General features: G+C 41.5%; 1 protein-coding gene across 1 annotated transcript; it reads left to right on the forward strand.

Annotated features, from left to right (window-relative positions):
- The first annotated feature begins 1,090 nt into the window (after positions 1–1,090).
- On the forward strand, positions 1,091–11,326 carry LOC127653381 (uncharacterized). The gene is made up of 6 exons (XM_052140055.1): positions 1,091–1,396; positions 1,518–1,618; positions 1,986–2,112; positions 6,321–6,418; positions 10,561–10,744; positions 10,882–11,326. Exons 1-6 carry the CDS (start codon positions 1,181–1,183, stop codon positions 11,068–11,070), a joined length of 915 nt encoding a protein of 304 aa, XP_051996015.1. The 5' UTR covers positions 1,091–1,180; the 3' UTR covers positions 11,071–11,326.
- The last annotated feature ends 2,279 nt before the right edge of the window (positions 11,327–13,605 follow it).

Raw genomic sequence — 13,605 nt, forward strand, 5'->3', positions numbered from 1 at the left:
CTCGTGTTTCCCGTGTTCTGATGTTCGCTCGCGTGCCTGTCTTCCCGTGTTCATTCCTGCCATGTTTTCCCAGTTCGTGTGCCCGTGAATGTTTCGTGTTTTAGTTTCTGTTTGCCCATCGTGGCAGTTTCATTTGTTCCTCTCTGTTTATTTTTCACTTTGTGTTCAATAAACCCGCACATAGATCCAAACTCCTTGTCTGCCTCATCCTGCACTCATAACAAATATAGGTGTTTAAGTCAATGGAATGGACTATTTGGTCATCAATGCAGAATAATGAGGGAGGTAGGATCTAGGCGGGCTTAATATTTTTATGATTCTTTTAATTATTTATTTTTTACTGTCATGTTTGTTTTCTAATTGTGCATGTTTAATGCTCTCTTTTCCTTTTGTTGTGTTTCTATGTCTTGCCTGCTCAAATAATATAAAGAAATTGCATTATTATTTGGGTTGCCATGGGATTTGTATGTGCACTTACTGTATGCTAAAACATTTTAAAAACAACCAAGAAGAAAAACTGTTTAAGTAAATAGAATATGTTATTGGACAGTACACAGTATATATATATATATATATATATATATATATATATATATATATATATATATATGATATTCATGTGTGTTTATGTTATTAATTTATGTTTTTCTTGCTTAAAATCTGAAAGGTGCAGTAGAAAGGTGCTTTCCACCAAGAGCCAATTACAGAACTTTACTACATGTACAATTTTAACAAGTGTTTAGATATAATATCCATAACATTATTAATAACACATAACATAACAAGAGTTGAGTGTGAAGTAATTTTCTTTTGTAAAGCATGTGACACCTTAGTTTAAAATCTACCAGTAGGCTAGTGATTTAACGTTCAAATAGCAGACAAAAGAGACCTAGAATCGACTAGAAACACTGTTTCCATAAGGATCAAAAGGACATAGGGCAATGACATTTGAAATCCTTTGAATTAAATTTCAGAGTCTGTGCTGCCATCTACAGGAAAATGTATAACTTATCATCCAAACTGATCTTTCGGATGGTTTGGGGGAAGACGAAATTCTTGGGTTTCAGTCACGTGATTATGATGACGCGCGAAGAGTCCGTATTGTACGAATTTAGAACCAGTTTCAAGAAATAGATACAAGGAGTTAGTAAGCGCATATGTTGGACGTGACCCGTTCCTCATGAAGATGAGTGAGTTTTCGGTCGAACTTGAAGATTTGCCGACAGTGGAGGCTGTTGACATCACCAACTATCTGGTCCTTCAGACATCGTACTACACCAGACAGCAAATGAAGGCATATAAAAGTCTGGAGGCGTACAACTTTTTTGTCAGCGGGTGGGTCCACAACCTCGGTACCAAACGGCTCCACGATGATCATCATTTGGTCTTCGCTAGGGTGAGTGTTTGTTCTTATATTGTTTTATGTGTTAAGATGCTAGCAGTAACGCCTATAATGTCAATAAACATGCAACACATCTTAACGACGACGTTAGACTGACAATCGTTTATGTTTCAAGGTAAACCACTCTCAGAGATCAGGCGAAACACCTCTGAAGACCTGGATTATTGCGAAGGAGGATGGAGAAGTCATTGCAGCTCATTGCAATTGCATGGCAGGGTAAGTAATTTATGTAGGCTAGGATGTTTAACGTTACCATATATCTTTCTCTCTACACACACACACACACACACACTGCTAGCATACTGGAGAGAGCTTTAAAGGGGTCATGAACTGGATTGTTTTATTATTTTATAATGTTGCCTGGGGTGCCCTTATAATGATAGTATCGTTTTTACATCAAATATTATCTTAATTTGGAAATAACATGCATTTTTCCTAGCCGGATTTTAGCCTCTGATTTGAACGCTCTGGGCTATATCGCACATCATCAAAATGGGCTGATATAGATTGCACTTTTCCCCTGGTGTAGATTGCATTTGAGGTAAAAATAAATAAAAATAATCATATTGTATTCTATTCACAGACTATCAGAATCGTGTTCTCATGTAGGGGCAGTTCTTTTTTCCATTGAAGTTGGGGTAAAGATGCGAGATACAGCTTCCTGCACAACAGAGCAGTGCAAGTGGCTGATGCCATCACATGTAAAAAAGGTAAGGTGACTGTGGAATAAATAATGCTTCTCAACAACTTATCTGGTGATGTAATGTGGAATAATGAAGGCCTCTTTTACACTTCTTTTGTTGGGGGTAGCTACAACTGTTTCTTGTTCCAAAGATGTTCTAAGGAATGTGTTTTTGTCTCTGTTCTCACGTTTCACATGTAACTGAAACATGTATGTCACCCCCATATAAGGTAAAGAACTATTTCATTGGTGAGGGTCCAGTGGAATGTGGTTTTCTGGACCATAAAACAGAGTGTTGAGACAATAAACTTAAAAGAGGAGATTTGATACCATGGAGTCTCTGTGTCATTTCTTTTCTTCCCTCAGCTGAGCCGTATCGAGACGGGTATTGCAGATCAACAAATAAATTAAATACATTGGATGACAAAATTATCTAACAGTTTGGGGGCTCGTCCGGGATCTCTCCAGACAGGTAAGACTGATTTAAGTATCAGGTATTCCTGTGTGATGAGAGATTGAATAAAATTGAATAAAACTTAGTTTAATTTGGCTCGATATTAACTCCGTTAATAACTCTGCTCGGGGGCCCCGTCAGAGGGATGAATTTGCCTTATTATAAATAGGAAGGAGGGTTTTTGTTCTATTATAAATAGGGAAAACCCCACGACCGCAGCAGCAGTTTTAAGGATATCCTTATTCTGGTATGAATAGGAAGAGGACGGTAATTGTTTGATCTGCATTATTGATCTGCAGGAACCGTGTCGATTGGGAAATTGTTTGTATTATTATTATTAAAAGGGTGACATTGTGGGACAGGAAATAAGCCGCCCGTTATCGGAAGTAAACTCCAAAATAATGGATGTTTTGCAATAAATAAGATTATAATACTGAGCCATCAGCAATTTGGCTGGGTGGTCAGAGAAAGGAGAAAGGAAAAAGGAGGAAAAAAAGGAAAAACGTAGTTAGATCAATTCAGGAGTAAATCCAAAATCTATGGTTAAAAAAGGGTGAACGGACCCTCAGTGAGATTATAAATATATAGTAATAGTATATATAGAATCATACGATGAGTGGAAGAAAATAAAACTATTCTGGGACATAGGTCCTGAACAAAAAGAGACTAATCAAATGCATGCAGCGGTCTCTGTTTCAAAACAAGCCACCTAAATATGATATTGTCGTGAACAAAGCTTTAACCCCTAGCTCCCCAAAGACACCATGTGATTGTATCCCGATTTAACACAATTTAAAGGGTAGCCTAACTCATTCGCTTCGATTCAGATTCAAAGAAAAATACGAGCAAAGATACAACAGCTGCATTTCCTTTAATCAAGTGCCCAGACGGATATAAAATCGTTTCAATAACATTGTCAGAGACGCTGACTAAATGCAAAGAATTACTATATAAAAACCGCATACCTTTATCATCGAAACTGCCGCATTTAAAAGTTTATTAACGGCGCATTGCTATGAGGGCTCTATTACAGGACGCATTCTGAACTCTGTGGGAATGAATGGCATTCCTGTGAAGTGTAATATGACACCAAAATTACCCGTAACATCTCCAGATAACACAAACTTGTTTAAAATGCATGATTTTGCCTGACTCGTCTGTGATCCGATGCATAAAATCGGGGGGAAAAAATAAATAAATAAAAACTTTTGATTCTAACTCATTACTATTGCTGTTTCCCTCAGTATATTTTCAGTCTGTGTATACAGGACATTACGGAGAAGTTTGCAGCTCAACGTCTGACAACACTTCTGCTGCGAAACAGGAAATGCTCAACGTCGACCCAGCACTATGGGCCACCCACAAAGATGAGGTGGGCTTTATTGACGTAAGACCATATGTTGCCAAACTCTGCTTTAACTAACCAGTATACTGCAAACAGTATCCACTTTCCAAAGAAAAAGAACAGGGCATTGGCCCAATTATACAGGAATGCCTGTAACAAGGTATTTTGAAACACATTCACTCATCATATAAATCACCAATTAATAATACATGGAAATTAACACAAGATTTGAAAATTAATGACATTGTCACCAGTGGTGCCGGATGTGTGCACTACTATTAACTAAAACTAAAAACTCATTTTACTATTATTAATTTGTGTTAATTCAGTGTCAGTTATGCCAATTAGCCGCTGTTCACATTCACATATGGAGGCCAATAGTAACAGAATTTAGAGACTCGCCTGCTGTGTTCTCTGCTGTAGTGCACGCTACTTTGAAGGACACCAAGCTGCCACCTGTCTACTGCAATATACTGACGACATTCTGCTTTCCGTCCCGGACATCAAGTCATGCACAGCCACTTCAACTACAGTGCGCAATGTATTAGCGAAGGCTGGCTTCGAGACATCAAAAGAAAAGATGCAATGGGTGAAACTGAACTATCAATCTGGGTCATGAACTACAGAAACTAACAGTACGTCTCTCCACAGACAGAGTGAAGATGATTAATACCTTCCAACACCCTAAAACAAAGGCTAAAATGCAAAGCCTATTGGGTTTAGTGAACTTTTATCGAGCATGGTTGCCAAACGGCTCGTTATATGACAAAATCCTGAGAGAAGCAACACTCTCAAGGGCTGAGGAACCTATCAAATGGACTGCTGAAATGAACATTACTACCAAATCATGATGAACCCTTTCATCTGTACGTGCACAAGGTGACAGGCACAGCGGAAGCGATCCTCGCTCAGTCCCATTGCGGAACATATAGACCAGTGGCGTACTTGTCAAAATTTTGGAGGCAGTCGCCAAAACCTCCCTGCATGTTTGTGAGCAGTGACTGATGCGGCGTTGATGATACAACATGCAGAACGCATTGTACTTTCACATCCATTAGTTGTGCACACCTCACACCAGATAGGAACAATCCTGCACAACATTACCACATGACAGCATAACATTGATCGGGGTATCAATTACTAACTAAAGGTGAATTTTCTAACGACACATATAATTGATTCAATCGCCTAAAACATGTACTTTATGCAGGCCGGATGTTTCATCATCTGCCCTGGAAGAGGAGACTTGATACCATGGAGTCTCTGTGTCATTTCTTTTCTTCCCTCAGCTGAGCCGTATCGAGACGGGGATTGCAGATCAACAAATAAATTAAATACATTGGATGACAAAATTATCTAACAGTTTGGGGGCTCGTCCGGGATGTCTTCCATTATATCGATTGGTGTATCCATTATACTTATGTTATTATTTGGCCCATGTTTGCTACAATTACTAATGCAAAAGATGAATGTAATGATAAACAGGCATAATATCGCCATGCTCCATTATATGCGTGTACCTAATACTGAAGTTGGTTGAGAAGGCTATGTGATCCTTTCAGGATCAAAGTGGGCATTGTGGAATAAATAATGCTTCTCAACAACTTCTCTGGTGATGTAATGTGGAATAATGAAGGCCTCTTTTACACTTCTTTTGTTGGGGGTAGCTACAACTGTTTCTTGTTCCAAAGATGTTCTAAGGAATGTGTTTTTGTCTCTGTTCTCACGTTTCACACGTAACTGAAACATGTATGTCACCCCCATATAAGGTAAAGAACTATTTCATTGGTGAGGGTCCAGTGGAATGTGGTTTTCTGGACCATAAAACAGAGTGTTGAGACAATAAACTTGGAAGAGGAGATTTGATACCATGGAGTCTCTGTGTCATTTCTTTTCTTCCCTCAGCTGAGCCGTATCGAGACGGGGATTGCAGATCAACAAATAAATTAAATACATTGGATGACAAAATTATCTAACAGTGACACTGTATTTTTTGGACACTGTGTAACTGTAGGCTAAATTATGATGTTAAATTAATGTTTATATTGTGCCCCTTTGGTTACGTCTTTGCCCTGGTTACTTCATCAGGCAGATTGCTTGTCTTCGTCTACATTTCATCTTCTTTTAGGGGATTTTCATTATATTCCATCATACCTAATGTTGGGGTTTATTAAATTATTTCTATTCTATATTCTGCCTTAATATGTGTAGCTTGTGACAATATGGTCAGTCACAATTTCCCTGTTGGACAAAGAGAAGCTAAGACTGCAAAGACCCACATAAACAGTTTGGCATCTCAATCCTGTGATGATAGCCTTACCTGTTTTTCTCACAGCCATAGGATAAACGCCAGATTTATACTGCATATAGATATGTTATGGTTATGGAGCACAGAAATGTGGACTTAATGAGCTTCTTTGTGTTAACTTATTTTCAGATTCCTGCTGTTCCAGTAGCTCTGATCGACTTCGCCTCTGCTAAAGCCAAAAAAAAAAGCTTGACCATTCTATTGATGGCAGGACAACTGAAAACCAGGTTGGGAAATCACTTTCATGCCCAAGAGTGAAGAGAGGGTCAGAAACATATGCTATTTTTTTTGAGACTTTAAGCAAAAACTGTCCAAGGAGTGCAGCACTGATGGCTAGGGAGCCTTACTACAAAGAATTCATCCCCAAATCTAGTATGCTTCCTAAAACTGTTCTTGAATACAGAACACCAGAGACTCTGCAGCTACCCCCAAAGAGTTGGAGAGCTATGCCAGGTATTCCAGCTAGAAGAGCTCATCATGTCCCAGGTCCAGGCTGTAGAGAGGGCAACTCGAAGTCAGAGTGCAAGCAGGATTTGGTTTAGGCAAAGAGCTGGACGCATAACTGCTTCCAAGCTGAAACAAGCTATTAAGACCAACCCCCAGCAACCATCCAAGAGCTTGATCAAGGCCATATGCTACCCAGAAGCATATAGGTTCACCACAGCCGCTACAAGGTATTTAGGGTTTGAATTAGGGTAAGGCAGAGGTAAGGCCGCGTGTAAACAGTGTTTATGTCCAGAAAAAGAAACACTGACAACAGAGGGTATAATTTGGATAAAAAAGAAGCTTGTCTATTAAGTAAATGTATCTTACTGGTGGAATATTAAATGAAATGTATAGTAACACATTGCTTTGGTGCGCGTTAGTTATTAGTTATAGGGTTATAAGACTATGGTTATGCAGGAGTAGAACTAAGTATAGAGGTTATAGGTATAGGAGATGGTTATAGGTATAGGAGATGGCACTCAAGATGGCGCCGAGTATGGCTGCTGCGTTGCGAGCTCCGTTACAACACTGCGGTTTATTGTTTGTTTTGTTTACAGTTCTTTGTTTTTTTGTCTTGGATGTTGTCTGCCTTATTGTTTACGACAGACAAACGCTTTTGGACATTAGTTCTACAATCACACATCGAAAACCGGACTTCAAATTCCTTAATGCCGACCCGCTGTTTACAAACACGCCGGCGGAGCCCTTTGTCTGTGCTGCTCGGCCGCGGAAACGCAGAAGGAAAAGAGGAAAACGAGCCGGCGTTCTCATCAGAGTAAGACGTCGTGCAAATCGACCCCGCTACCCAGTATACTACTGGCAAATGTTCAGTCTCTGGACAACAAACTCTGTGAGCTGAGAGCCGTATCTCTTTCCAACGAGAGCGAGGGACTGCTGCGTTATGTGCCTTACAGAAACCTGGCTGTCTCACGGAGATTCCAGACTCGGCCATCGAAATCACAGGCTTTTCCGTGCACCGAGCGGACAGAGCGAAAGACCTCTCTGGTAAAAGCAGAGGTGGTGGTGTATGTTTTATGATCAACAAATCATGGTGTGATCAGAGGAACGTACATTTCATCAAGTCTTTTGCTCTCCTGATCTGGAATATCTCATGCTTCTGTGTCGACCATTCTGGCTGCCGAGGGAATTCACAGCGGTTATCATCACAGCTGTGTACATCCCCCGCAAGCCGACACAGACCGGGCACTCAGGGAACTGTATGGGTGTATAAGTGAGCAGGAAACCGCAGCACCCTGAGGCTGTGTTCATTGTTGCCGGGGACTTTAACAAAGCCAACTTCAAAGCAATCGCCCCAAAATACCACCAACACATAAAGTTCAACACACGAGGGGACCGGGTTTTGGATCATTGTTACTCTCCCTTCCGGAAGGCTACAAATCCCTCCCCGCCCCCATTTGGCAAATCGGACCATTCTTCCGTTCTGCTTCTGCCCGCTTACAGGCAGAAACTGAAACAGGAAGCACCCACCCTCAGAACGATCCAGTGCTGGTCGGACCAATCAGACTCTGCGCTACAAGACTGTTTTGATCACGCGGACTGGGAGATGTTCGGTCCGCCTCTGATGACGACATCGAGGTTTACGCTGACAGCGTAACGTGTTTCATCAGGAAGTGCGTAGAGGACGTTGTTCCGACCAAAACTATACGGATATACCCCAACCAGAAACCATGGGTTAACGGCGATGTTCGGCGGCACTCACTGCGCGGACCTCCGCTTTAATTCTCCTAACACGGAGGAGCGTAAACAAGCCAGTTATGCCCTCCGTAACACTATCAGTGCAGCTAAACGCCAGTACAGGCACAAACTTGAAAGTCAGTTCAACACCACTGACTCCAGAAGTATGTGGCAGGGAATTAACACAATCACGGACTACAAGCGGAATAAAGTCTCCGCCATGAACACCGCTGCATCTCTCCGGACGAACTTAATACATTTTATGCTCGTTTTGAGGACAGTAACACCGCCCTCGCGGAGAGTGCACTCGCGACTGACGCTACAGAGGTTGATTCACTCTCCGTCTCTGTTGTGGATGTAACCCGATCATTCCGACGGGTGAACATCCGTAAAGCCGCGGTCCAGACGGCATTCGGGCCGCGTCATCAGAGCGTCGCGCGAATCAACTGGCTGGTGTTTTTACGGACATTTTCAATCTGTCCCTCTCCCTGTCTGTAGTCCCCACATGCTTCAAAACATCAACCATTGTGCCTGTACCGAAGCAAGCTATAATCACATGCTTAAATGACTGGCGTCCTGTTGCTCTGACCCCCATCATCAGCAAATGCTTTGAGAGGTTAATCAGAGATCACATCTGCTCTGTTCTGCCCCCTCTTTGGACCCATTGCAGTTTGCCTACCGCAACAACCGCTCCACTGATGATGCCATTGCATCTACAATACACACTGCTCTCTCCCACCTGGAAAAAAGGAACACATATGTGAGAATGCTGTTTGTAGACTACAGCTCAGCATTCAACACCATAGTGCCCTCCAAGCTTGATGAGAAACTCCGGGCTCTGGGCTTAAACAGCTCGCTGTGCAGCTGGATCCTGGATTTCCTGTCAGGCAGACGTCAGGTGGTTAGAATGGGCAGCAACACCTCCTCATCACTGACCCTCAACACTGGAGCCCCGCAGGGCTGTGTTCTCAGCCCACTCCTGTATTCCCTGTACACACATGACTGTGTGGCAACACATAGCTCCAATGCCATCATTAAGTTTGCTGACGATACGACGGTGGTAGGTCTGATCACTGACAATGATGAAAGAGCCTACAGAGAGGAGGTGCACACTCTGACACGCTGGTGTCAGGAGCACAACCTCTCCCTCAACGTCAGTAAAACCAAGGAGCTTGTTGTGGACTTCAGGAAGAAAGACGGAGAACACAGCCCCATCACCATCAATGGAGCACCGGTGGAGAGAGTCAGCAGCTTCAAGTTCCTCGGTGTCCACATTACTGAGGAACTCACATGGTCCGGTCCACACTGAGGCCGTTGTGAAGAAGGCTCACCAGCGCCTCTTCTTCCTGAGACGGCTGAGGAAGTTTGGAATGAACCACCACATCCTCACACGGTTCTACACCAGCACTGTAGAGAGCATCCTGACTGGCTGCATCACCGCCTGGTACGGCAATAGCACCGCGCACAACTGCAAAGCCCTGCAAAGGGTGGTGCGAACTGCCAGGAACATCATCGGAGGTGAGCTTCCCTCCCTCCAGGACATATACACCAGGCGGTGTGTGAAAAAGCTCGGAGGATCATCAGAGACTCCAGTCACCCAAGTCATGGGCTGTTCTCACTGCTACCATCAGGCAGGCGGTATCGCAGCATCAGGACCCGCACCAGCCGACTACATGATAGCTTTTTCCCCAAGCAATCAGACTGTTGAACTCTTGATCTATCAGGATCAATAATTAGCACTGCACTTTATTCAGCTATAATCTCACACTGGACTGTCAACATATTCTCCTCAATACAACTGCTATATATATATATACACATATATATTTCATATACTCCCACTTATTGTATTGTATTGTATATTCTGTTCTATATTCTGCATTGTATATAATTATTGTGTTGTGTAAGTATGTGTACATCTGATTTGTAAATTGTTTTGTGTAAGTATGTTGTTTATTGTAATTGGTATATGTCTCGTCACTGTCATGACTGCTATGTTGCTCGGAACTGCACACAAGAATTTCACCTACTGTTGCACTTGTGTACATGGTAGTGTGACAATAAAGTGATTTGATTTGATTTTATTTGATTTGATAGGGTAATGGCATTTTAATCACTGAACTGGCTCTACACATCCAATACTAAGTAATCATTTCCTTTTCATGTTTTGCATGTGTACTGTGTACAGTTATGGATGCAACCATGAAGCACAAGCCAGAGGAGTCTATGAGAAGCTGATGGGTCGAGAGCATGCAGGCTTCTCCTGTATGGACAGTGGTCTCTGGCTGAACCCCAAGTGGCCATACATGGGGTCCTCCCCTGATGGGATTGTTGCTTGTGACTGTCACGGAACTGGCATCTGCGAGATTAAGGTAATATTACAGTCTCTGTTGTTGTAAAGTCCCTAAATCTCGAGACTGAGTCATGTCTCAAGTCCTAAACTGAGCAAAAAGGCAGAAAATATATTTGTTAATCTATTGTTCACGTGTCCTTCTCTCTGCGATTTTAGTGTCCACACTCTCACCAAGATGAAGCCAATCTGCGCTTGTGTGCTGGGGAAAAGGGCTTCTGCCTCATCAATGATGGGGATAATGTCATGCTGGACCGGACTCATGACTACAACTACCAAGTTCAGGGACAGCTTCACATTGTAGACGCTGAGTACTGTGATTTTGTTGTGTGGAACCACAATTTATGATGTTATCCCTAAAGTTGAGTGCTTTTTTAGAAACGGTATACTTCCAGAAATACTGGGACAGCAAGTTACAAACTCACATGTGTAATGTAATGTAATGAAAGGATCCAGGCACTCTTGAAAGTGGGCTGTGTGATATTGCTGTTATATCAATACGGTTGTATGAGACAAGATTACATTTTGACTATTGTTATGAGTGTGGTCTTTGTGAGTTCTGGCTGTTGTATAATTGAAATGAAAAGATTAAATGCCATTGAGAAGACAGAATTATACATGGTGGTTTATTTACAAGATTAGATTTTTCAACAATTGTTATAATAACAAGAACATGGTGTGCAATAACAGATTAGAATCCATTTCATTACGTATAATACATATAGCCAGTACAATTGGACTAGTGGATAAAAGTATTACACTTGTTGAAAACATATTAACAGACTGATATGTGTCAGGGCTCAAGTACTACTAATCCCTGTCCTCTTACAGACACAGGCATTAACAGACTCTGCTCCTCCCGACCGCAGACGTACGTTAAAAATCCACTTTTTACGGCGTTTTTCTGTGAGCCTTTTACATTTCTCACCTTTATGAGTGACAATCTTCGGTACTCTATAAAAACCCTTTCCCTTTTCTCGATTAGAACGATTGGAGCAGCCGTAAACTACACAAAACATTGGCATTTTGCCAGACGGCAGATCCTCAGCTATTTCACTTCCTGCCCTCCATCTGAAATGCGCGCTCTCGCGATGCAGCAGCGTGATGTCACATGAAACCAACCTATTCACACATTTTACTGCCATCTAGAGGAAACACAGCGGTACTGTGCGCGTGCACGCTGAGGGGGGTAGACTTTAGCCGGGCAGTCGGAATTAGGCACAACACCTGTTGAAGTGTCACCTCTCACGTGTCAATCATCTGCTGTACTAAAACAAGAGTTATCACATCAACATGCGCTACCCAGACAGATTTTGCGGTTGCGCACTATATCCATTTTTATATCCGCATCTCCCGCTGCACGCGTTTAGATGCACTTTACAATATGAAATAGCCTTTCTGTGAAAGCTTCCATTTTATAGTATTATTTTTTATTATTGCAAATTATATCATCATTTTAAGATGTTGAACTGAAAAATCAACTTGAAATGTTTTCATTTTTGCTTTATTGACAGCATGCACTTGAGTTGACATGGACTGATGGGGATGTGTCTGGCTATTGGGATATGTTGTAACAAAAGGTCACCGTGTGTTCAATGAACTGCATAATTTTTCCTCTGCTATAACTGTAAATGTATATTTAGCGTTTTTATATCAAGGTATGTGCCTATACAGAAATACAAAATAAAACTATACACTGAAGTAAAATGTCTGACAACCAGCATAGGCTGTTAGTGGTTAGTAAGAGTGATGAAAGAAACAGAGTTGAAACACAAAATAGAAAAGTACCAGACCAGGCAAAGGAGGGGATAGTAACGGTTGATCTAAAGAAGTTAGTCACTTTCATAGCAGGGGTGATAAATGCAACTATGGAGGTTAAATCTAAAACGGAGAGAATACAAATAATTGTAAAAGCAGCAGTTCATCACCTAGATATCAGGGAGCTGACATGGGAGGAGGTGAGGAATGAGCTAAGCAGTCAAGCACGCCAGGAGCAAGTAGGGACTGGATAGTATTAATAATGGTTCTCTTGCTACAATGGAATGCTAGGAGCTTGATGGCCAATGGACAGGAATTTAAAAAGTATATTGATGATCTTCCCAATAAACCTGACATTATTTGTGTACAGGAAACTTGGTTGAGACCAAATTTAGAATTCAGGTTAGATGGATATGCCTCTGTAAGGTGTGATAGGGAAGATGGAGTAGGGGGAGGATGTGCTACATTTATTGGAAACGATATTTCATTCAGAGAAGTGAGGGTAGGGGTGAAATAACAAGAATATGTTAGTGTAGCGATATGGACGAATGAGGGAGAGTGTGTAATTATAAATTATTATAATCCTTGTAGGAAATTAGAGTTGGGGCAGATATCACAAATAGTAGGGTTGGATGGTAACAAGGTGGTAGTGTGTGGTGACTTTAATGCACATAGTACTTTATGGGGAGGAATAAGAACAGATGCAAATGGTGAGGTTATAGAAGAATTGCTAGAAGAGAGAAACATGGTTTGTTTAAATGATGGGAGAGGGACTAGAATAGATGTGCATACAGGGAACATCTCAGCATTAGATTTAACTTTAGTTTCTAGGAATTTAGCGGAATATGTGAGTGGGATCTATCTGAAGATTCATCGGTAGGTAGTGATCATTTTCTAGTATGGTGTAGTGTTTTATTGGAAACAAATAAGGATCAAAGGGAATTAGTGGGGAAGTGGATATTTAGTAGTGCAAAATGGGAAAGATTTAAATATATGTGTGAGATAGAAATGGACAAAATAGATCTAAAAGAGGAAATAGAAGAGATTGATAAAAGTATTAGAACAACAATACTACAAGTTGCCAAAGAATCGATCCCCAAAAGCAAAGGGAAAATGAAAAGAAAG

This window comes from Xyrauchen texanus, chromosome 12, assembly GCF_025860055.1.
Source record: "Xyrauchen texanus isolate HMW12.3.18 chromosome 12, RBS_HiC_50CHRs, whole genome shotgun sequence".
NCBI classification, from domain to species: domain Eukaryota; kingdom Metazoa; phylum Chordata; class Actinopteri; order Cypriniformes; family Catostomidae; genus Xyrauchen; species Xyrauchen texanus.